Below are 22,232 nucleotides of genomic sequence, written 5' to 3' on the forward strand. Positions count from 1 at the left end.
ATAAAGCTACTTTGTTTACATTATATTGATTTTATTATGGTATACTAGTTGTGTTTATAAAAATCAAACAAATCAATGACAACACTACATAGATGCTTACATAAACATCTGTATCGTGAAAATAGTGAAAGGAAACATTGAGTCCACTTGAATTTGGACAGTTGTGTGAGTTTTGAGTCTTGCATTGAGGAGTGATGCATGTGAGATGGACCGTTCTATCCCAGAGTGGTCAAAAGGCTATTTGTATTCCTTTCCCCTTAGATGGCGTTCCATAAATTCCAGGGTCCTCTTCCAGGCGTCCTCTTGGGCGGCAGCATGGGGTACCAGGTGCCCTCCCCAGAGAGTGATCACTATATGGAAAAACAATAGGACAGCATGGAAAATAACCTGAAAATACAAATCACAATGTAGTTCTCTCATTTCTGAGATACTATATGTTAATTATAATGTCTATTACCATTTTGTCAAATACCCTTATTTGGAAACCCTTTAAATTTGAATACATATGTTAGTGCCTTTAAGTGGATATATAAATCAAGAATAAAGGACTGATAAATGTACTTCAAGACAAATCTTTCAAAGTATGATTATCATTTTAGGATACAATCATGACTATTTGTAAAAAAGTATCACTGAAAACAAGGTCATAACTGCATGACAAACTAAATGTGAAAGAGAGCTTGAAGGTGTGTATGGGAGGAGAGGACCACCCACGTTTCTTGGGTTGTGTGGTCCACATGGAGGCTCGGGCGTTGGGGGTGTATGGCGGCTCAATCAGGTGACCAGCACCGGGGTATGACAGGCGGGTGAACAGGTGGGATTTACCAGCATCTTTAATCTTCTTCTCAATCTGAAAACCAAGGAAATATCTCTTCATTCAACTGGTCGCAACTTTTGACTTCGACATTGGAAAAGTTATCACTCTCAGCAGCTATGATTAGGACACATTTGTGGCCAAATATATTGGCACCCTTGTACTTTTTAAAAATAATTCCCAATTTCTTCTAAAATAAGTTGAAATTGAAAAAAAAAAAATTTGGACGTCACACCTTGTTATTGGATTTTCAACATTGCAGAACCACATTTATTTTGTAAAGAAAATAAAAACATGGCATGGAGAAAATTATTGGCACCCAGGAGCTAGTGCTTGGTTGCATAGACGTTTGGCCAAGATAACTGCATGCAAAATAAACCTAAATTCTGGGGGAAGTGTTCTGTGGACCAATGAAACCAAATTAGAGCGCTTTGGCAATACAAATCAGCGCTGTGTTTCCTGATGACCAAATGAAGCATTCAATGAGAAGAACACCCTCCCTACAATCAAATATGGGGCAGGTTTGATAATGGTGTGGAGTTGCTTTGCTGCCTCTGGTACTGGAGGCCTTGAACATGCACAAGGCATCATTGAAGGTTGTGGTTCTTCCAGCAGGACAACGACCCCAAACACACATCAAAAAGTACCCAGGAATGGTTAAGAGATGCTGGACTGTTCTGCAGTGGCAAGATAAGAGTCCAGAAAACAGCAGTTGGTGGAAGGCACCCCTCAAATATTGAACTTTTCTACTAAAAAGTGGCCCCAAATTGTCAGTAGAAAGGTGCACAAAGCTCAATGATGGCTACAAGAAGCATTTGTCTGCAGTTATCTTGGCCAAAGGCTGTTCAACCAAGTACTAGGTCCGGGTTGCCAATAATTATGCCCATACCATTTGCCTTTATTTTCTCAATTAAAATTGTAAACTTAAGTTTACAAAAATAAAAGTGGTTCTGAAATGTTGAAAATACAATAACAATGTAATGGTGACCCAGTATTTTTTTTTATTTAATTAAAGTTATTTTAGAAGAAATAAGCACTTATTTAAGAAATGTGCAAGGGTGCCAATATATTTGGCCGTAACTGTATATACTACCATAGTATGCCATATTGCAGTTTAATGGTAAGGAAATCCCACGAAGTAGGCCTACCTCATCTGCGTTCTCAATAGCTGCACAGCTCAAGTCGTCTTCACCCACAATGTACAGTAGGGGGCAGCACAGGTTTTCAACCTGCACAGATACATGATATTTTTGTAGATGTACAGGTAGTCTTGTGTAGCAATATCTCCAAATCAAGTTGTTGTCACTCCTCCTTTCCAATTAGGGAAGCCTGGTCCTTGACGAGGCTAATGTACCGGTAACCCTCTGAATCAAATTCTACATTAATTGCCACAAAAGATGCACAAGTACTCCTCGCACCGATTCTCAAAATAAAATATGTTCTGCTAGAAAATATATTTTTTTTACAATTCTGTGCAGCTGGCTGGAGGGGGTTCTTGACCCTATCAATACTTGAGAGGGTCACTCAGGGTCGTACATTTGCTTTGTTCTCAGGTGGAATGTTGTTGGGCATGGACACTTCTTTGAAACTGACGTAGCCCTCTTCATCGTAACTCCAGTGCTTCTGATCCCTATAACATAATATAACAGTGGGTGGGATAAGAAAAGAGCAGCATCCCTATTTAAGCAATAACACAATACATTGAGAATTACCTCATTTAGTTCCAGTCAAGTCATCTTTTCAGGCATACTCTCATTCTCAAACCTTATTTCTGTTATACGTTTGCATGGTAACTAACCCTTCAAAGCTTATTGTCATGCCGTCGCTGTCCGAAAGTTTGTTGATATTTCCTATTGGACCATTGACTCCGATCACACACCTGGGCTGAGAGAGAAAAAATGAGTGAATGGGAATATCAGGTATGTCAAACCAGATGCAGTCCTACAAGGAGACTCATATTACTCATCATACTAATAGGCCTTTCATATTTGAATATAGCCTTTACTCTCTACTTTCTTATTTGCCCAAATTCTGGTCATTCCACCTCAGGCTACATCAGACATAACAGCTCTTGATCACAACACAAGAGGTATAAACATGATTTCATATTTCCAAGGCTAATAGTTGTTTGATGACTGGTAAACAATAATTCAGATGACCGCTTCAGGGGGTTGTATGGCCAGACTTACATTGACATCAATCTGAGTGGCGATTCGCAGAGCCAGGTAGACCCCGAACGAGAGGCCCATGACCCCCACCCTGTCCCCACACACCTGGGGGTGGTCCTGGAGAAACTGGAACGCAGTCTGTCAATGCCCATGGAGAAAACAAGGAGAAAAGAAAGTTTTGCTCAGGTGCCAGAATGTTAGGTACATACAGGGGTGAATCACCTTGGTACTTTGAAACATAGCACTACCTCCTTATTACCTTGAAGTAGGCATCTCCCACATTGATAGTGTTGAGTGGACCAGGGATGTCTTTATGGCCAAAGTAGGCCAGGGAGAGACTGGCAAAGCCTCGGGAAGCAAACAAGGCTGAGCGGTACTCTATCAGCCCCCCGCCCATACCCCACAGGTCCACCATGGCTGGGAATGGACCTGGACCTATGGAGGCAACAACGGAGAACACCAAATACTCTGAGCATTTGGAATAAAGTCTCAGTCATAATACTTTGTGTAAAGACACTCTGTAATATATATCGTGCTATAATCGAATATTCTAAATATGATTTGATTTGTACAATTTAAAAATTTAAAAAACCTGGGGGTAAGAACAAGGTCCCCACTACTCTGTTCTGCCGGATCTCTATTCTCCGGACCCCTGGTGCCATGTACCAGCGTTCCACAGTCACTGCAGCCAGCTCCTGTCCCCCTCTCTGTCGCTGCTCCTTGTTGGAACCATGACTGGATGGAACCGGAATGTGACCCTCTAATAAGGACAACTGTACAGAGTACGGAGTCTCAACGTTTTTCTTCCGCAGCCTGTGGGAATATATAGATGAAACTGTCACTGTCATGGGCTTTGCATACAAAACAAAGACTGTATCCAACCCCTCCTCGACCAATATATATATAATTGTATTATTTTTTATTAACTATCCCTTTAAAAAATATATTTGGTGTTGATTGACTTTGTTGATCAAAAGCATGTGTCTCTGAATCATATTCAATGTGTCCATCCATGGCTTTGCATGATTTGTTAACTATTATCCCTGTTCCCACCTCAGACCCTCTCTCTCTCCAGGTGCAGGCTGCAGGGCCCAGAACAGTCCCATGGGCTCACAGCCCACATAGGAGCCCCCTACAGACTCATCCCTGGTCACTGTGAGGAGAAGAGGATTAGGGGAGGGAGAATGAAGAGAGGGTGAGATAGTCTGAGAGGAGAGTATAATAGTTCAAATAAAACAATTTGCTATCAGATTCCCAGCCCCTGCATACTGTAGCTCGGTCACGTGACTCACAGTTGACGACACCCCTCCCATCTGTGTTGTAGTGAGAAAACGCTTCCCACAGGTCACCGTCCTCGTTATGCATGCGGGCACACACCGTAATAGGTGAGTGAGGGGGGAGGTGACGTCCCTCTAGGGTAATCGGCTCATCTATGAGGGCACGGTTGGGCTTGGCTGTCAAAAAGGGAGCTGGTCTACATGTCTTCCATCTCACTTGGCCTAAGAAGCACACCGAAACAACATGGGATCAAACAAGGGATTTTGCGCTTCATGCAATTTAGTTACAATTTAAAAGGACAAGATATAAGGAGGTAGACTGTGGCTGCTTCATAGCCCTGGTGAGACACAGGCGTTTCAGTAAATGGAAAACGTGGGAAAGTCAAGGTAAAAGAAAGATAGTCACACATAGAACATCATCTGTATTGACAAGGACAAAAGTTTGGTCAATGTAATGTGCTTTCGGAGCTTCCAGAGGGATATGACGTCTTTTAAAGTGAATGAACGGAGAAAGAAAACTATGTCAGTATTTTTTAAACCTTCCGTTCTGGACTTGATGTGTCGATGTACGGCTCATAATACACCATCTGTAATCTTCTCCTGTCGGAGAAAGGCACGCAATACTTAGTGAACGCGCATTTTCAAATTCTACATATTGGAATTCGTAACATATCATGCGAATTGGAGGACATAACACATCATCATGCAAAATGAATGATGGAAATCCACAAATTCATACATACATTCCCCTACTTATTTATTTGGACAGTGGAGCTAAAACGTTTAATTCGGCTCTATACTCCACCATTTTGGATTTGTGATCAAATGTTTCCTATGAGGAGACAGTACATCTAGTCCACCCATTTGAAGGTGTCATAAGTATTTGGACAAATGCACTTATAGTGTATTAGAGTAGTGAAAAGTATTTGAAGTATTTGGTCCCATATTGCTAGCACACGATGCCTACATCAAGCTTGTGACTCTACAAACTTGATGGGTGCATTTGTAGTTTGTTTTGGTTGTGTTTCGGATTATGTTGTGCCCAATGGTAAATAATGTATTGTGTCATTTTGGAGTCACTTTTATTGTAAATAAGAATAGAATATACAGTGTTTTTGTAACACTTCTAAATGAATGTGGATACTCCCATGATTCCGGATAATCCTGTATGAATTGTGAATCATGATGATTGAGAAAGTTGCAGAGGGTCAAAGATCATACCCCCAAGACATGCTAACCTCTCACCATTAACAATAACAGGGGAGGTTAGCATGTCTTGGGGGTATGATCTTTGACCATCCGTAACTTTCTCACTCATCATTCAGGATTATCTGTAATCGCATGATCAAATTGACAGGTGATTTCTGTTCGCTGGACAAACTTTGGCTTTCTCGCCCGGGGAAGGCAGCTTGTAAAACGATAAAACTGTTAATAATTTAGTCTACCATGTTTCTAATTTTGAGAATAAAAATGTAATATTAGGATATCATGCCTATCCCATTCCACAAATTGGACAGAGAGCATACATCACATTTCCTTAGTTGCCGGATCATTTGGAACTATCCAGAAGATGCCGTCGCTACCATTACGCTTGTTTACACTGAGCTGCACTGAGGTCGGAATGCAATCATGGTTACATTAAGACACTGTGGAGCCGACGCGAGATATGGGTCGGAAAACCTACCTCAATGCAGGGATGGGATATGCCACTCTACTCCAAATGTTACCTTTATCCACACAGCTCCATCGAGAAGACTGAAATACTGCTTGTTTTCCCAGAAAACTGCCCTTTTCGTCCTCATGCTAGCTACCATTAGCCACAGCAGCCATAATGGAATGGTGAGTCGTGTTGAACAACAAAGGAGCTGATTGGCTGACACTGCCATTCCAAAATGGCCACGGTGGCTACTGCTAGCTAGCATAAGGGCAAAAAGGGCAGTTTTCCGGGAAAACTAGCAGTATATACATTTTCTCAATAGAGCAGAGTGGATAAAGGTCAAATTTGGGTTTTCTGACCCATATCTTGCGCCGGCACCACATCTTAATGTAACCATGATTGCGTTCCAACCTCAGTGCAGCTCAGTGTAAACTAGCATAGCGGTAGGGTCGGTATCTTCTGGCAAATTTGGAACGGGCATTTTTTTTTTTCTCTAAGGGGCTGATTGTTGACAGAATTTGACTGAGTTGTCTTGAATTTGTGGCTGTGGTAACTAGTGGTAACCAACTGAACGTGATGGACAATTGATTGGCAGGTGGAATGATATCCAATGAGGTTGCAAACTAAAAGTGGGAGGCGGGATCAGGTCAGCCCAGTATTGTCCAATGAGGTTGCATGGCGGGCCCAAGTCTGCTCAGTGCACACCACAGTTTTGTTTTTACTCTCTTTATGCACACGCTGCAGGACTCGAGAACAATGATGTGATATACATGTCCAGGTAACTGCCAAAATAAAGGAAACGCCAACATAAAGTTGGGGGCTTTGGGTCACCATGAGCCACCAGAGCTGCCAGAACAGCTTCAATGCGCCTTGACATAGATTCTACAAGTGTCTGGAACTCTATTGGAGGGATGCGACACCATTCTTCCATGATAAATTCCATCATTTGGTGTTGGAAATTGCTGTCTCAGATGCTGTTCCAGAATCTCCCATAAGTGTTAAATTGGGTTGAAATCTGATGACTGAGACACACACACCCTTTAAACCCCATATGCTCCTTTGAGGTCCCTCTTTCAAAGTCACTGAGATCTCTTCTTCTAGCCATGGTAGCCAAAATAATGGGCAACTGGCCATTTTTCTAGGGTCCTTGCTATCCAGAATCCTTGGGATTTCCCTACCCCATTGAAGTTGAAATTGAAAATGGTTAGGGTAAGGGTTATGGTTAGGGGTTAAGGTTAGGGGTAGGGTAAGGATTCCAGATAGCGCTACCCTTTTTTTATACATGACCCTAAGTGTAACAGTTGTTCAAATACTTTGTGAATTTCACCAGGTTCAGATATTAATATAGCATGTTGATTTGTTACTATGCATGCCTGCATCCTGGGAATAGGGGAGAACATATTTACGTTTTGCCCTGCTGAAATAATTTTGATGCACTAGGAGAGGTAGGCACGCTTTTTCTGTCGTCTTCAGAAAAGTTAGATTCCTTTATGCACAAAATCATGACACACAGTGTTTTGTTCATGAATAATGTTGTATATTTCGAGGTTACTCATAAGTGTATGGTATTGTTGATGCAATTGTAATTGTACTTTTTAGGATGATATTAACATTCTGAATTCAACATGTGGTTACTAGCTAGCTATGGTATTGTATGTGTGAACGATGGCTAGCTTCTCAACTGATCCAAGTCAGTTGTTGTGTATTGTGCGTCTGTTGTAGAAAGAGGTGACGATTGGCAGAACATATTTGTTTTCTACAAACGTGAGAGAGAATTCTGATATATTAAAACAACATGATCTCCAAAGTCCATGTCTTTAGTCTCAATCAATCACACAACGCAAAGGTACAGCGGTGCAGAACAGCACCGGTTACATAAGCACGATGGGATGTTTTAATGGCTTAATTAACTCAGGAACCAAGCCTGTGTGGACGCACCTGCTTTCAATATACTTTGTATCCGTCATTTACTCAAGTGTTTCCTTTATTTAGGCAGTTACATGTATGTGGCGTGTACACAATTGTGCCCAATTTTTGGGACCCTTTTTGGCTCTGGAGCTCTACTTTCAAAACTTCTGGCTTAATAGTATACAAAACCTTTGTAGCATCACTTTAATCTATCACTTTCTTACCCACTGCAGGTTGCACACATGCTCTCTTCCTGTAGATGTTGACCCATTGAAGCACAAACTTGTCTGAGAGACGACATAGCACCGTCACACACGTGTGTGCTCTAAGCATGCTAGCCAGTCAGTACTCCCTATGTAGAGAAGAACATATGCAATGATCAAACATACAGATGAGAATATAAAATATTAGTAAGTGTTTGTGAGAGTTTTTGTTGTCTTACCCCGAGTAGCCTAGTATTGAAGTAATGTAAGTAATGTTTCTCTAGGTCACGGTAGATATTCTTCTCTAACAGAGACTGAACTTCAACCTCTTTATCTTGTGCAACTTGCCAACTTCCCAGCCCAATGCCTAGTCACTGTTTTGGGGGTTAATTGGGGCCTCATTTATAACTGTTGCGTCAATTTCACACTAAATATCTGCATGCACCATTTCTTAAAAGACTGCGCACATAGAAAATATTGAGATTTATATTTGGCACACACCATACATAGGCATGTTTCCTGTTATAAATCAGCCCCGTCAAATCAAATCAAATTTAATTTGTCACGTGCCGAATACAACGGGTGTAGACCTTACCGTGAAATGCTTACTTACAAGCCCTTAAACAACAATGCAGTTAAGAAAGTAGAGTGAAGAAAATATCTACTAAATAAACAAAAGTAAAAAAAATGTAATACATTTTTTTTATAACAATAATGAGGCTATATACAAGGTGTACCGGTACCGAGTCAATGTGCGGGGGTACAGGTTAGTCGAGGTAATTTGTACATGTAGGTAGGGGTAAAGTGACTATGCATAGATAATAAACAGCGAGTAGAGTAGCAGCAGTGTAAAAACAAAGGGGGTGGGTGTCAATGTAAATAGTTCGGGTGGCCATTTGATTCATTGTTCAGCAGTCTTATGGCTTGGGGGTAGAAACTATTAAGCACATATCCCTGAAGGGCCCCCGTGTTGAGGATCAGCGTGGCAGATGTGTTGTTGCCTACCCTTAACACCTGGGGGGTGGCCCATCAGGAAGTCCAGGATCCAGTTGCAGAGGGAGGTGTTTAGTCTGAGGGTCCTGAGCGTAGTGATGAGCTTTCTGGGCACTACGGTGTTGAACGCTGAGCTGTAGTCAATGAACAGCATTCTCACATAGTTGTTCCTTTTTCCCAGGTGAGAAAGGGTAGTGTGGAGTGCGATTGAGATTGCGTCGTCTGTGGATCTGTTGGGGCAGTAGGCGAATTGGAGTGGGTCTAGGGTTTCCGGGATGATGGTGTTGATGTGAGCCATGACCAGCCTTTCAAAGCACTTCATGGCTACCGACGGCATAGCATCTGGTTTAGTGTCCCACTCCTTGAAAGTGGCAGCTCTAGCCTTTAGCTCGGTGCAGATGTTGCCTGTAATCCATGGCTTCTGGTTGGGATATGTATGTACGGTCACTGTGGTGATGACGTCATCGATGCACTTATTGATGAAGCTGGTGACTGAGGTGGTATACTCCTCAATGCCATTGGATGAATCCCGGCATTGTGAAACTGTGCGCGCGTGAACGAGGATTATAACTTCACCTGAAAAATGCCCATCATTCACCTTTTATGGTGACAATAACGCCCCTATTTGTTGTATACTTTGGAAGTATTAGAATTAGGCCGAGGCAGTTTCTAAAGGAAATAGCAATGGCGAACTTGATCAAATGTCTTTGGAGGTTTGATGGCAGAATGTTAAACTTTTGCAGTGACATTTGCTGTAGGCCTCGGCTATCTGACAAACAAAATGTTTCAGAAGGACAAAATCTATTTCAAATTGTTGAGGACCTGTAAACAGATCGTTTGATCATTTCTTAGTGTCTAATGTTTTGTATTGACTTTTTCCTTGAACCTATATGCTGCACTGCCTGCGAATTCTGAAACATTGTCTACTTACAGTGGTGGCCATATTCACTTCAATGCAAAAAAATAACAGTTTACCTGTTAAATTATATGGTATGTAATAAACCACGTTCTCTATCTTATTCATAGAGCAATATACTTTAAATAATAGCCTATCTAATAGGCCCAATTAAATGAGAGATGCGCATGGTATTTGTTGTAGGATACTTTGGGAATATGAACCCATAATGACCAGAAAAGGTGAGGAATTTATTCTGCAAAGGTTATATAAATATTTATTATGTTTAGAAATGAAATATTGTCTACTTGAGAAATTTAAATTACAGTATTCAGACTTAGAGAAGTAGCCTATAATTGTCTGTTCTACAGTTATTAAACTACGCTCCGGATCAGATGGCATAGAGCAAAATACTTTAAATGGCTCATCTACAGTGGCGACCCGCCATTTAGGGCGGGTGGGGAGAGCCCTTATGCCCTTGGGGGAATCCCTGATACCACCTTGGAGGGCGGTCCAAATGATTAGCCAAGCAAGGGAAGTTTGCAACGTAAGCCCCTCAGCCCTCGTTTTTTGTTGAGTTTGCGAGTGTACAATTATGTTCACTCCGGGGCCTAAAACTCCCCATAATTCAATTTGCGACGATTGCACATCCACAAAGAAAAGTCTGCCAAAACTTAAAAACAACATCAATGGAGAAGTCAACATACAAGTGTAAGTAAAAATGAATGCAAATTGTGCTACTAATGCACATGACGGCATAAACATGTCTCGTAAAAAGTAAATATGTTTTTGTTTGGTTATCTTTTGGAAATTGTAGAAATAAAACATTTTCCTTCAGAAGTTCCAGCTAGGCAGGCTAACGTTAGTTAGCTAATTAATTTGCTAGCTATCATACAGTAGGCATATATTAATAATTATATAGTTAATTTAAGTACACATGCAATCATAAATGACTGTAGAGCATATAAAGCACCCACAAGCTACCGGTGGCCGAAAACACAATCATCGCGGAATGAATGAGTGTCGAATTTCCGGGCAAGAGCGGTCCGTTTAAAAATAATTCCTTCCTCCCTCGCCCTGCAAGTGTATACTCGTCAGACGTCATCAGAAGTGTCCACTTAATTTGAGGGCTGAGAGGATGGGGTATATCTTTAAAGTGTTTGGACTGCAGCCCAAGAATGTGAGTCCTTGGGTCAGTCCAAAGACGTAGATTAGAAGTGCCCTTCCAAGAAGGCTCAAGGTCATTGGCCACAGATAAAATGACGTATAATCATGTTATAGCTACAGTAGCTTTGATTGGACTGATCAAAACTACATCTTACTTTCAAAATCTTAGCTAGTAGTCATAATCATCAATCAAGTAGACAATCTACTGGCAAATCCTTTTTAATCCTTGTCATATGAAGAGAAATAATGATAAATTATAGCTAAAACGTATCGGTGCTCATCGGCCATTGGACATAAACATTACATTTACATTTACATTTAAGTCATTTAGCAGACGCTCTTATCCAGAGCGACTTACAAATTGGTGTATTCACCTTATGATATCCAGTGGAACAACCACTTTACAATAGTGCATCTAAATCTTTTAAGGGGGGGGGGGGTTAGAAGGATTACTTTATCCTATCCTAGGTATTCCTTAAAGAGGTGGGGTTTCAGGTGTCTCCGGAAGGTGGTAATTGACTCCGCTGTCCTGGCGTCGTGAGGGAGCTTGTTCCACCATTGGGGTGCCAGAGCAGCGAACAGTTTTGACTGGGCTGAGCGGGAACTGTGCTTCCTCAGAGGTAGGGAGGCGAGCAGGCCAGAGGTGGATGAACGCAGTGCCCTTGTTTGGGTGTAGGGCCTGATCAGAGCCTGAAGGTACGGAGGTGCCGTTCCCCTCACAGATCCGTAGGCAAGCACCATGGTCTTGTAGCGGATGCGAGCTTCAACTGGAAGCCAGTGGAGAGAGCGGAGGAGCGGGGTGACGTGAGAAAACTTGGGAAGGTTTAACACCAGACGGGCTGCAGCGTTCTGGATGAGTTGTAGGGGTTTAATGGCACAGGCAGGGAGCCCAGCCAACAGCGAGTTGCAGTAATCCAGACGGGAGATTACAAGTGCCTGGATTAGGACCTGCGCCGCTTCCTGTGTGAGGCAGGGTCGTACTCTGCGAATGTTGTAGAGCATGAACCTACAGGATCGGGTCACCACCTTGATGTTAGTGGAGAACAACAGGGTGTTGTCCCGGGTCACGCCAAGGTTCTTAGCACTCTGGGAGGAGGACACAAGGGAGTTGTCAACCGTGATGGCGAGATCATGGAACGGGCAGTCCTTCCCCGGGAGGAAGAGCAGCTCCGTCTTGCCGAGGTTCAGCTTGAGGTGGTGATCCGTCATCCACACTGATATGTCTGCCAGACATGCAGAGATGCGATTCGCCACCTGGTTATCAGAAGGGGGAAAGGAGAAGATTAATTGTGTGTCGTCTGCATAGCAATGATAGGAGAGACCATGTGAGGATATGACAGAGCCAAGTGACTTGGTGTATAGCGAGAATAGGAGAGGGCCTAGAACAGAGCCCTGGGGGACACCAGTGGTGAGAGCACGTGGTGCGGAGACAGATTCTCGCCACGCCACCTGGTAGGAGCGACCTGTCAGGTAGGACGCAATCCAAGCGTGGGCCGCGCCGGAGATGCCCAACTCGGAGAGGGTGGAGAGGAGGATCTGATGGTTCACAGTATCAAAGGCAGCAGATAGGTCTAGAAGGATGAGAGCAGAGGAGAGAGAGTTAGCTTTAGCAGTGCGGAGAGCCTCCGTGACACAGAGAAGAGCAGTCTCAGTTGAATGACCAGTCTTGAAACCTGACTGATTTGGATCAAGAAGGTCGTTCTGAGACAGATAGCAGGAGAGCTGGCTAAGGACGGCACGTTCAAGAGTTTTGGAGAGAAAAGAAAGAAGGGATACTGGTCTGTAGTTGTTGACATCGGAGGGATCGAGTGTAGGTTTTTTCAGAAGGGGTGCAACTCTCGCTCTCTTGAAGACGGAAGGGACGTAGCCAGCGGTCAAGGATGAGTTGATGAGCGAGGTGAGGTAAGGGAGAAGGTCTCCGGAAATGGTCTGGAGAAGAGAGGAGGGGATAGGGTCAAGCGGGCAGGTTGTTGGGCGGCCGGCCGTCACAAGACTCGAGATTTCATCTGGAGAGGAGAAAGAGGTCAAAGCACAGGGTAGGGCAGTGTGAGCAGGACCAGCGGTGTCGTTTGACTTAGCAAACGAGGATCGGATGTCGTCGACCTTCTTTTCAAAACGGTTGACGAAGTCATCCGCAGAGGGGGGGGGGGAGGATTCAGGAGGGAGGAGAAGGTGGCAAAGAGCTTCCTAGGGTTAGAGGCAGATGCTTGGAATTTAGAGTGGTAGAAAGTGGCTTTAGCAGCAGAGACAGAAGAGGAAAATGTAGAGAGGAGGGAGTGAAAGGATGCCAGGTCCGCAGGGAGGCGAGTTTTCCTCCATTTCCGCTCGGCTGCCCGGAGCCCTGTTCTGTGAGCTCGCAATGAGTCGTCGAGCCACGGAGCAGGAGGGGAGGACCGAGCCGGCCTGGAGGATAGGGGACATAGAGAGTCAAAGGATGCAGAAAGGGAGGAGAGGAGGGTTGAGGAGGCAGAATCAGGAGATAGGTTGGAGAAGGTTTGAGCAGAGGGAAGAGATAATAGGATGGAAGAGGAGAGAGTAGCGGGAGAGAGAGAGCGAAGGTTGGGACGGCGCAATACCATCCGAGTAGGGGCAGAGTGAGAAGTGTTGGATGAGAGCGACAACAAGTTGGAAATCGCAAATTCAACAATGAGTTGTTTGGAAGGAATCGGTGGCTAAACGCAAGCATTGCAACTGGGAAGTCGGAATAAACGCGCTCAGACTGGGAAAATACGTTTTGAACGGTCATCCAACTCGGAATTGTAAAAATGTCTCTTTCTTTGATGACAAAATTTGCCGAATAAGGACTGCAACGCACACAACAAGGTCAGTCCAAAAATGCCTTATATGCTGCTGCATAAATTATGTAATATGCCAGGGAGATATGGTCAGCCATATGAGCTATGGCATGCATCTAAAAAAAAATATTGAGTTTGCCCCACCAAGATTTACATGCTAAAATCGCCACTGCTCATCTATATACAATACTTCTGTGAGGTGGGTCCAATTAAACAAGAGACAGGAAGAATTGTATCCTAACTTGTTGTAGGCCTATAGGCTACCTCATGAGTATGAATGAAACCATCCCAGGAAATGTGAGGAATTTATTCTGCAATGATCATGGAGAAGGCGCCGGGAAAGATGACAGATGTTTTACGTGCCCCCAGCCGATTGTTTTTTGTTAGTTCATAACTTATTTCTTTACTTATTTTATACATAATGTTGCCGCTACCGTATCTTATGACCGAAAATAACTTCTAGACATTAAGACTACGATTACTCACCACGGACTAGCAGAATCCTTTTTTTCCTTTCACGACTGTGACGAGCTCAACGCAAAGGATATACTGCTTCCTCAGGAACAGGCCCCGATCCCAGTGATCTGTATGAAGAGGTGGCGGAGAAAGTGGGGCCGAAGGTCGGGCTGCCTTCTGAGAATTTGTTGGTGATCGAATAAACCCCCAGTTCCCTCCATTCTGCTAGCAAACGTGCAATCTTTGGACAATAAAATCGACGAGTTACGCGGAAGATTAAACTACCAACGGGACATTAAAAACTGTAACATCTTATGCTTCACGGAGTCGTGGCTGAACGACGACAACATCAACATACAGCTGGCTGGTTATACGATGCACCGGCAGGATAGAACAGCGGCGTCTGGTAAGACAAGGCAGTCTATGTATTTTTGTAAACAACAGCTGGTGCACAATATCTAAGGAAGTCTCAAGCTATTGCTTGCCTGAGGTAGTGTATCTCATGATAAGCTGTGGACCACACTACTTACCGAGAGAGTTTTCCGCACTGAGCTAAAGGCAAGAGCTGCCACTTTCAAGGAGCGGGATTCTAACCCGGAAGCTTATAAGAAATCCCGCTATGCCCTCCGAAAAACCATCAAACAGGCAAAGCATCAATACAGGACTAAGATCAAATCGTACTACACCGGCTCTGACGCTCGTTGGATGTGGCAGGGCTTGCAAACCATTACAGACTACAAAGGGAAGCACAGCCGAGAGCTGCCCAGTGACACGAGCTAAACTACTTCTATGCTCACTTTGAGGCAAATAACACTGAAACATGCATGAGAGCACCAGCTGTTCCGGAAGACTGTGTGATCACGCTCTCTGCAGCCGATGTGAGTAAGACCTTTAAACAGGTCAACATTCACAGGGCCAGACGGATTACCAGGACGTGTACTGCAAGCATGCGCTGACCTACTGGCAAGTGTCTTCCCTCATATTTTCAACCTCTCCCTGTCCGAGTCTGTAATACCAACATGTTTTAAGCAGACCACCAATGTCTCTGTGCCCAAGAACACTAAGGTAACCTGACTAAACAACTACCAACCCATAGCACTCACGGCTGTAGCCATGAAGTGCTTTGAAAGGCTGGTCATGACTCACATCAACACCATTATCCCAGAAACCCTAGACCCACTCCAATTTGCATACCTCCCCAACAGATCCACAGATGATGCAATCTCTATTGCACTCCACACTGCCCTTTCCCACCTGGACAAAAGGAACACCTATGTGAGAATGCTATTCATTGACTACAGCTCAGCGTTCAACACCATAGTGCCCTCAAAGCTCATCAATAAGCTAAGGACCCTGGGACGCCCCCATTCTCATCAACGGGGCTGTAGTGGAGCAGGTTGAGAGCTTCAAGTTCCTTGGTGTCCACATCACCAACAAACTAACATGGTCCAAGCACACCAAGACAGTTGTGAAGAGGGCACAACAAAACCTATTCCCCCTCAGGAGACTGAAAAGATTTGGCATGGGTCCTCAGATCCTCAAAAGGTTCTACAGCTGCACCACCGAGAGCATCCTGACTGGTTACATCACTGCCTGGTATGGCAACTGCTCGGCTTCCGACCGCAAGGCACTACAGAGGGTAGTGCGAACGGCCCAGTACATCACTGGGGCCAAGCTTCCGGCCCTAAAAATTGTCAAAGACTCCAGCCACCCTAGTCATAGACTGTTCTCTCTGCTACCGCATGGCAAGCGGAACCGGAGCACCAACTCTAGGTCCAAGAGGCTTCTAAATAGCTTTTACCCCCAAGCCATAAGACTCCTGAACATCTAGTCAAATGGCTACCCAGACTATTTGCAGTGCCCCCCCCCCCATACACCAGTGATACTCTCTGTTGTCATCTATGCATAGTCACTTTAATAACTCTACCTACACATGTACATACTACCTCAACTAACCGGTGCCTCCGAACATTGACTCTGTAATCGTACCCCCCTGTATATAGTGTCTCTATTGTTATTTTACTGCTGCTCTTTAATTACTTGTTACTTTTATCTCTTATTCTTATCCGTATTTTTTGAAAGTGCATTGTTGGTTAGGAGCTCATAAGTAAGCATTTCACTGAAAGGTCTACTCCGTTGTAATTCGGCGCATGTGACTGATACAATTTGATTTGATATGAAATAATACAGCCTAGGAAATAGATGCCTGTTTCTAATTATTTTAGAATGCAAAGATAAACAAAATGCTAATAAACAAAATGCTAAAAACTGTCACACGCATGTTTTGGGGTATATTTGGTAAATTCGCACTGTTTAAGAGGCCCCAGAGTTATATGCCTTGTGATAGTTTCATACTATCTGTAACTGTGTCTTCATTAATTTAAGAGCAATCCAAAATCAGACAATTGTGAATGAATAGAATAGCCTATAACGCAGATCCGCAGTGATCAATAGGATTAATTTAATAACAGCTGTCATTCTAACTTTTTTTTTACATTACTTATGAGTGGAGTGAGTGAGAAGTAAGCAAAGCATTTAAGGAACGGTAATTGTTTCAAAACGTTGATATGGCATTGTCTTGGATACCTACCTAATATTTTTTCACAGTGTTGATCGCTAGAAACTTTCATTTGTTTCCTCTTGGCCAAGCAAACTTTCAGGGCCCATCCAGTAAAGTGGGAGAAAAGGAGGAAAGAAATGTGAGATCTAGGAATGTGTCAAAATAAAAGTCTCAGAAGAATGAAATACATTACTGTAACTTGTAAAGGCCTTAAAAAAATCCTAACACCAGAAGTAGTAACCTCGGCAGCCAAAAGCAGTGAAAAAATTACGTTTTTATTCAACCTTTTTTTCAATCATTTTTCAAATAGCCGGATTTCCCTTCCCATTCCAGATACAACACACTTTTCGTGTGAAATGAAGTTTATAGAGGAACATCTCTTCCGGTTCGATTGTGTTGCTGTTTTCTGTTACTCGTCATCAGCTCCACGTTATCTCGTAGCTTTATGGTGGGATATAATGTCTGTTGTACTTTTGGATATCTCACATTCCAATTCGATATTGAACATCAGTAAAAGTAGGCGATGCTTTGTAAAGTCAATAATAACTAGCTGGCTTGTTAGCAGTAGGCATGTTAGGTAGGTAGCTAGCGACGTTAGCTAGCTAGGTTGCCAGGCAGAAGATACCGACCCTACCCCCTGCTTGTTTACACTGAGCTCGGAAAGCCATCGTGGTAACATTAAGACACAATGGAGCCAGCGCAAGATATGGGGTTGGAAAACGTACCTCAATGCAAGGATACGATATGCCACTGTACTCCAAATTCTACCTTCATCCACACTGCTCCACGGAGAAGATTGAAATACTACTACTGTTTCTATGTTGTTCAACACAACATGCCATTTCATAATGGCTACTGGTAGCTAGCATGATGACGAAACGGGCTGTATTCTGGAAAAAACGAGCAATATTTAGATCTTCTCGATGGAGCAGTGTGAAATCGTAACATTGAGTAAGTACATGGCATATGCCATCCCTGTATTGAGGTACGTTTTACAATTCATATCTCTCCAGCTCCAAAGGTGCCTTAATGATGATTGCGTTCCGACCTCAATGCAGCTCAATCAGTGTAAACAAGCGAAATGGTAGGGTCGGTATCTTCCGGAAAGCTAGCTAGGAAGCTATCAACCAGTTGTTGACGTACTGCTAGCAAGCCAGTCAGCCAATGTCGGTCAGCCATCAAGTAGCTAAACATTTTTTTTTATAAGAGGACATGTAAAACACGAGTTTGTCACTTAGTTAGCTAGTTCGTTGGCAAGTAAGCCTAGCAATGTTGTTAGCCTAACTAGCCAACTAGAATAATGCTAATAACAGCTAAGAGCTAGTTAGCTAGGTCGTCATGTACTAGCTAGCTAACTCAATTGAAATGGATCTGTGAAATGTCTGCCTTTTCATTTCAGGTCTTGAGTCACTGACTCCCTATACATCAGAGGCGTAGCCTTGCACTCATTTTCAGCTGCTCCCCGGTTCCCTGTGTCCCCTCCTTAAGCGTTGGAATGGGCAGTCATTTCCGCAGCTACATCTGGGACCCGGTCCTCATCTTGTCCCAGATTGTGTTGATGCAATGTATCTACTACAGCTTTCTGGGTCTGTGGCTGGCTGGAGTGGACAGTCTCGTACAAACCAACAGATCGCTGGACCAGATCTTCAGTTATGAGGTGTGTCCTCATGAAATGTGACCTAGATGGTTTTCTATTTATTGTCTTTTGATTTGACAGTGGACTGATTCATAACATGGCTCTATGCTTGCAGGTTCTTGGTTTTGCAACAATGCAGGGCAGACTCTCAATGATGGCATTCATCTTGAACTCGCTTACCTGGTAAGTGAATGGGCCTAAAAGCTGATTTATGCTTGATATGGCTCCGTACGTGTGATGCAAATGGGAGCCTCCGAGGGACTGCGGAGGCCAAATCAAAGTCCGCGTTGCGACAATGCATAAATATGATTATTAATGTTCTGAATTGTTCAGCGGAGTCCTTCTCTAACATATCATTAACATTATATCCAAAAAGTCAGATTTCGTAAGCTAAGACATTGGAACTTTTTTGACAGAGGGGCGCGCTTTCTCGCAAGGACTTTTTGAGGATTTTACATGTTGTTGTGGTCATCTGCAAAGTTGTTTCCGTTGGTGGCAAAAAGCTAAATTAGCATGACGTGCTGAATTAAATGTGAAAGGCTTTGAAAATAGAGAACTTGCGGTACGCTCAGTGCTTCATTGACGTTTCACAGAGATTTAGTGATAAATCTTCTTAAAAGAACAGGAATTTCGCATGAAAACGTCTACTAAAATATAAAAATACTACGTCTTGTCTCAAAATAGATATCTATCTTACCTTTGAATTGTTTTACGTCCTCCGGATTTGAGAAGAAATATGAATTCAACGGTGAGCCTGTCGCACAGTGTCCAGCCTAGGTGACGCAATGCTATTTTCCATATTTTTGACCATTTAATTGTCTAGTATCAATTGATTTAGTCACCCTAATATTGGCCATCCTACAAGGGTAAAAACTCCAATAACTTTTTATGATAGAGACATGAGGTTTGGACCATTTCGTTTTCTTAGAGGAGTATCTACACAATTAACATTATTTTACCCATTTGTCAAAATATGCATTTTTGATTGGGCTCCCTAGCCTAAATCTGAGTGCTACATTTTCACTCAACACTTTGGTATGAATAAGTCCAGTCATGTACCATTGATGAAAGACTGGCTTATTATGAGGTCAATAATCCATTATGCTCTATAATAGACTACAATCTTATAGGGATACTTTATCTACTTCCCCAGAGTCAGATGAAGTCGTCGATACCATTTTTATGTCTCTGCATTGAGTTTGAAGGAAGTTGCTAACTAGCGCTAGAGCAATTGCTAACTAGTGTTAGCGCAATGACTGGAAGCATGCTACTACATACTATAGACTTCCAGTTATTGCGCTAATGCTAGATAGCATTGGCTCGCGAAACTACCTCTAACTTCCTTCACACTAGACACAGAGACATACAAATAGTATCCATGAGTTCATCTGACTCGGGAAGTAGATAAAGGGCCTCATTGTCAAAATCCCGAAGTATCCCTTTAATGTTTGGTAATTTTACCTAACTATGAGCTATGAATTAACCCCGTTATTTTTTTTTTTTTAACATTTACACACGCACTTCAATTGAAAGACCAAGCTGTTTTGAGTCATGTCCTTCATCGTGCATCTGTCTCCCTGTTTCGTCAGTGCCCTGGGCCTGTGGTTCTTCATCCGCCGAGGGAAGCAGTGTCTGGACTTCACTGTCACTGTGCACTTCTTCCACATGATAGGCTGTTGGATCTACAACGCCCACCTCCCGGCGGCCCTGTCCTGGTGGCTGGTCAACGTGGCCTGCATGGCTCTGATGGCCGTGATTGGAGAGTACCTGTGCATGCGGACTGAGCTCAGGGCCATCCCAGTCAACAGTGGACCTAAGTCTAACCTCTGACCTGACCCCAATCTGTGACACTGACTTAGCCCCTGTGAACTGTTCACCAACAGTTATCTGTCCAGTATGATGTGGGGAATGACATTTGTGCCCAAAGACTTGGTGGGACTGGGAAGCGAGCTGCAGTAACACAGTAGTTGTATCTAGAGACAGAGATGCTCAGAGTTGGAAGATTGCACACCTCTCAATGGATTCAAGGACTTGGAGAAAAACTGAATTGGTTCTGGTTGCTGTATTTATTTGTACACGTGTACTACACATCTAAGAGTGAATGCTAACTTCTTCCTTGACCCACTGACTAAGATACCACTTTCTTTGAGACAGTTTGAAGCAGAGTTTAGTTACAAAGTGTTACAAAGGTCTGAATGGTTTCATAATTGTATTAAATTATGATATTGTCACACGATGAATGTAGAGAAATGGTTGCCATGCGCATGCTTTTCGGTTATGTCCTATCAAGTTGAGAGAGAAAAAAGTGCAGCTTTAGTTGAGCCAGTTGAATGATAAGCATTGAACATGGTACAATAACAAACTAGTCATACATGTAAAGAACAGATCACCAAAAATGGAGTTCTATTTTATTCCTCATTAAAGTATGTGAGCTTGAGGGGTGAACGGAATCAGCAAAGCTCAACCATACAATCAACGTTAGGAAGTTAACGTGACAAGAAAGCACATGGAAGTAGGCCTACTGAGCCATGCTACGGGAGCAGCAATTAAGTATTGAAATACAATACTTAATACAGGCTTTTTGTAAATAATGTACTCTGTGGTTGGTGTCTCTGAAAGACCACATACATATTAAATTCTTACATTCTGTAGTGTTTCGGGAGCAGCGAGTATCTGATAATCATTCCTCGCTCAGCACGATGCTATTGGTTTTAAAGTGTTGCGTGTATATGATGGGATGCTGTGGAGAGCAGATGGTCCCTCTGGGGATGGTCTGTCAGCCACCAGCTGTGTTATGACAGGATGCTGTCACTGTTCGTGTGCCTGACTGTGCTCGTTGGTGCCGTGGCTAGTCTATGGTCAGTTTAAATGTAAACCTACTTTAGTAAGCAGCATGCTCACTGTTAATGGTTGTCTGCTGATTTTCAACACACTTTCTCTTTCCTTCTCATAGTCTGAAAAGTATTTTTACCAAAAAAATAACCTAGGCTATGTCTGTCTAGGGACCTTTCACATTTTTGGATCTTAATTCGGAACTTCTGGGAGATCAGAGGTTTAATTTGAATTGCGGTGGAAATCAGGACTATGCAGTGAAATGTTTCTACACCAACTTTCTCCTCTAGTGTTGATGCTAAGGGGTTTTATATCACCAAGTTGTTGAACTCTTAGTAAGTTTGATCGTTAGAAGTCTTGAAGGGAAGCTCTGCCACTTTTCAACCTCATATTAATTTTCTCCAGTACCATTGTCTACATATGTGAAAGCGATCTGTGGTTAAAACGATTAGAAAAAAGGTTCTAAAAAATGCTTCTCTCTGACATCACATGGTAGGATTAAAAGTAAGCAAGAGGGAGGGTATTTTCTTGCACCCCACTTCACCTTGAATGTCAAAGTTTAAAAATCACTGTTAAAAAAACAACGTTTTAACCTTTAATGATGTCATCAAAAATACACAGTATTCACAGATGTAGATACTGGATTGGTGCTGGAGATAATATGAGGTTAAAAAGTGGCGGAGTTGCCCTTTAAGACCAAATCCTTTGTTTTTGTTTTATTGTCACAAAGAGTGCTTCTCTTCACATCACAGATTTTCCTGGGATGGTTTTTCTCAGATTTTAAATCACAACTTGTTTTTAAAAAATATATTTTAAGCCATTTATGTAATAAAGCTAATTAAACTATAATTGCCTGCAGTATTGTAAATGC

At 42.9% G+C, this 22,232-nt stretch overlaps 2 protein-coding genes across 7 annotated transcripts; one reads left to right on the forward strand and one right to left on the reverse strand.

Moving 5' to 3' along the window:
• Nucleotides 1-14: 14 nt before the first annotated feature.
• On the reverse strand, nucleotides 15-17,088 carry LOC115208005 (acyl-coenzyme A thioesterase 1). Of its 2 annotated transcripts, none has more exons than XM_029775691.1 (12): nucleotides 16,924-17,088; nucleotides 8,049-8,176; nucleotides 4,275-4,481; nucleotides 4,036-4,135; nucleotides 3,575-3,795; nucleotides 3,242-3,417; nucleotides 3,004-3,120; nucleotides 2,613-2,698; nucleotides 2,351-2,444; nucleotides 1,963-2,043; nucleotides 715-850; nucleotides 15-350 (listed from the first exon to the last, which is right to left on the reverse strand). In XM_029775691.1, exons 2-12 carry the CDS (start codon nucleotides 8,155-8,157, stop codon nucleotides 238-240), a joined length of 1,440 nt encoding a protein of 479 aa, XP_029631551.1. In that variant the 5' UTR covers nucleotides 8,158-8,176; nucleotides 16,924-17,088; the 3' UTR covers nucleotides 15-237. The 2 variants fall into 2 exon arrangements, with proteins under 2 accessions (XP_029631551.1, XP_029631552.1); XM_029775692.1 differs by lacking the exon at nucleotides 16,924-17,088 and adding an exon at nucleotides 8,267-8,646.
• Nucleotides 4,477-22,210, forward strand: LOC115208008 (protein SYS1 homolog). Of its 5 annotated transcripts, none has more exons than XM_029775697.1 (4): nucleotides 4,477-4,646; nucleotides 18,293-18,550; nucleotides 18,645-18,712; nucleotides 20,119-22,210. In XM_029775697.1, the coding sequence occupies exons 2-4, from the start codon at nucleotides 18,389-18,391 to the stop codon at nucleotides 20,357-20,359; spliced, it is 471 nt and encodes a 156-aa protein (XP_029631557.1). In that variant the 5' UTR covers nucleotides 4,477-4,646; nucleotides 18,293-18,388; the 3' UTR covers nucleotides 20,360-22,210. The 5 variants fall into 5 exon arrangements, with proteins under 5 accessions (XP_029631557.1, XP_029631554.1, XP_029631555.1 ...); XM_029775694.1 differs by lacking the exon at nucleotides 4,477-4,646 and adding an exon at nucleotides 17,267-17,409; XM_029775695.1 differs by lacking the exon at nucleotides 4,477-4,646 and adding an exon at nucleotides 17,267-17,341.
• Nucleotides 22,211-22,232: the final 22 nt, after the last annotated feature.

Source organism: Salmo trutta, chromosome 14 (genome assembly GCF_901001165.1).
Source record: "Salmo trutta chromosome 14, fSalTru1.1, whole genome shotgun sequence".
NCBI lineage: Eukaryota > Metazoa > Chordata > Actinopteri > Salmoniformes > Salmonidae > Salmo > Salmo trutta.

What these genes read in the sequence shown, in the direction of transcription:
- LOC115208005 (XM_029775691.1), bottom strand. Translation starts at nt 8,157, where the DNA reads ATGCTTAGAGCACACACGTGTGTGACGGTGCTATGTCGTCTCTCAGAC. An exon ending in TGGGAGGGGTGTCGTCAACT is followed by an intron (nt 4,136 to 4,274) that starts GTGAGTCACGTG and finishes TTCTCCTCACAG; the next exon opens with TGACCAGGGATGAGTCTGTA. An exon ending in GACCACACAACCCAAGAAAC is followed by an intron (nt 351 to 714) that starts GTGGGTGGTCCT and finishes TTTTCCATATAG; the next exon opens with TGATCACTCTCTGGGGAGGG.
- LOC115208008 (XM_029775697.1), top strand. Translation starts at nt 18,389, where the DNA reads ATGGGCAGTCATTTCCGCAGCTACATCTGGGACCCGGTCCTCATCTTG. An exon ending in ACCAGATCTTCAGTTATGAG is followed by an intron (nt 18,551 to 18,644) that starts GTGTGTCCTCAT and finishes CTATGCTTGCAG; the next exon opens with GTTCTTGGTTTTGCAACAAT. An exon ending in ATCTTGAACTCGCTTACCTG is followed by an intron (nt 18,713 to 20,118) that starts GTAAGTGAATGG and finishes CTGTTTCGTCAG; the next exon opens with TGCCCTGGGCCTGTGGTTCT.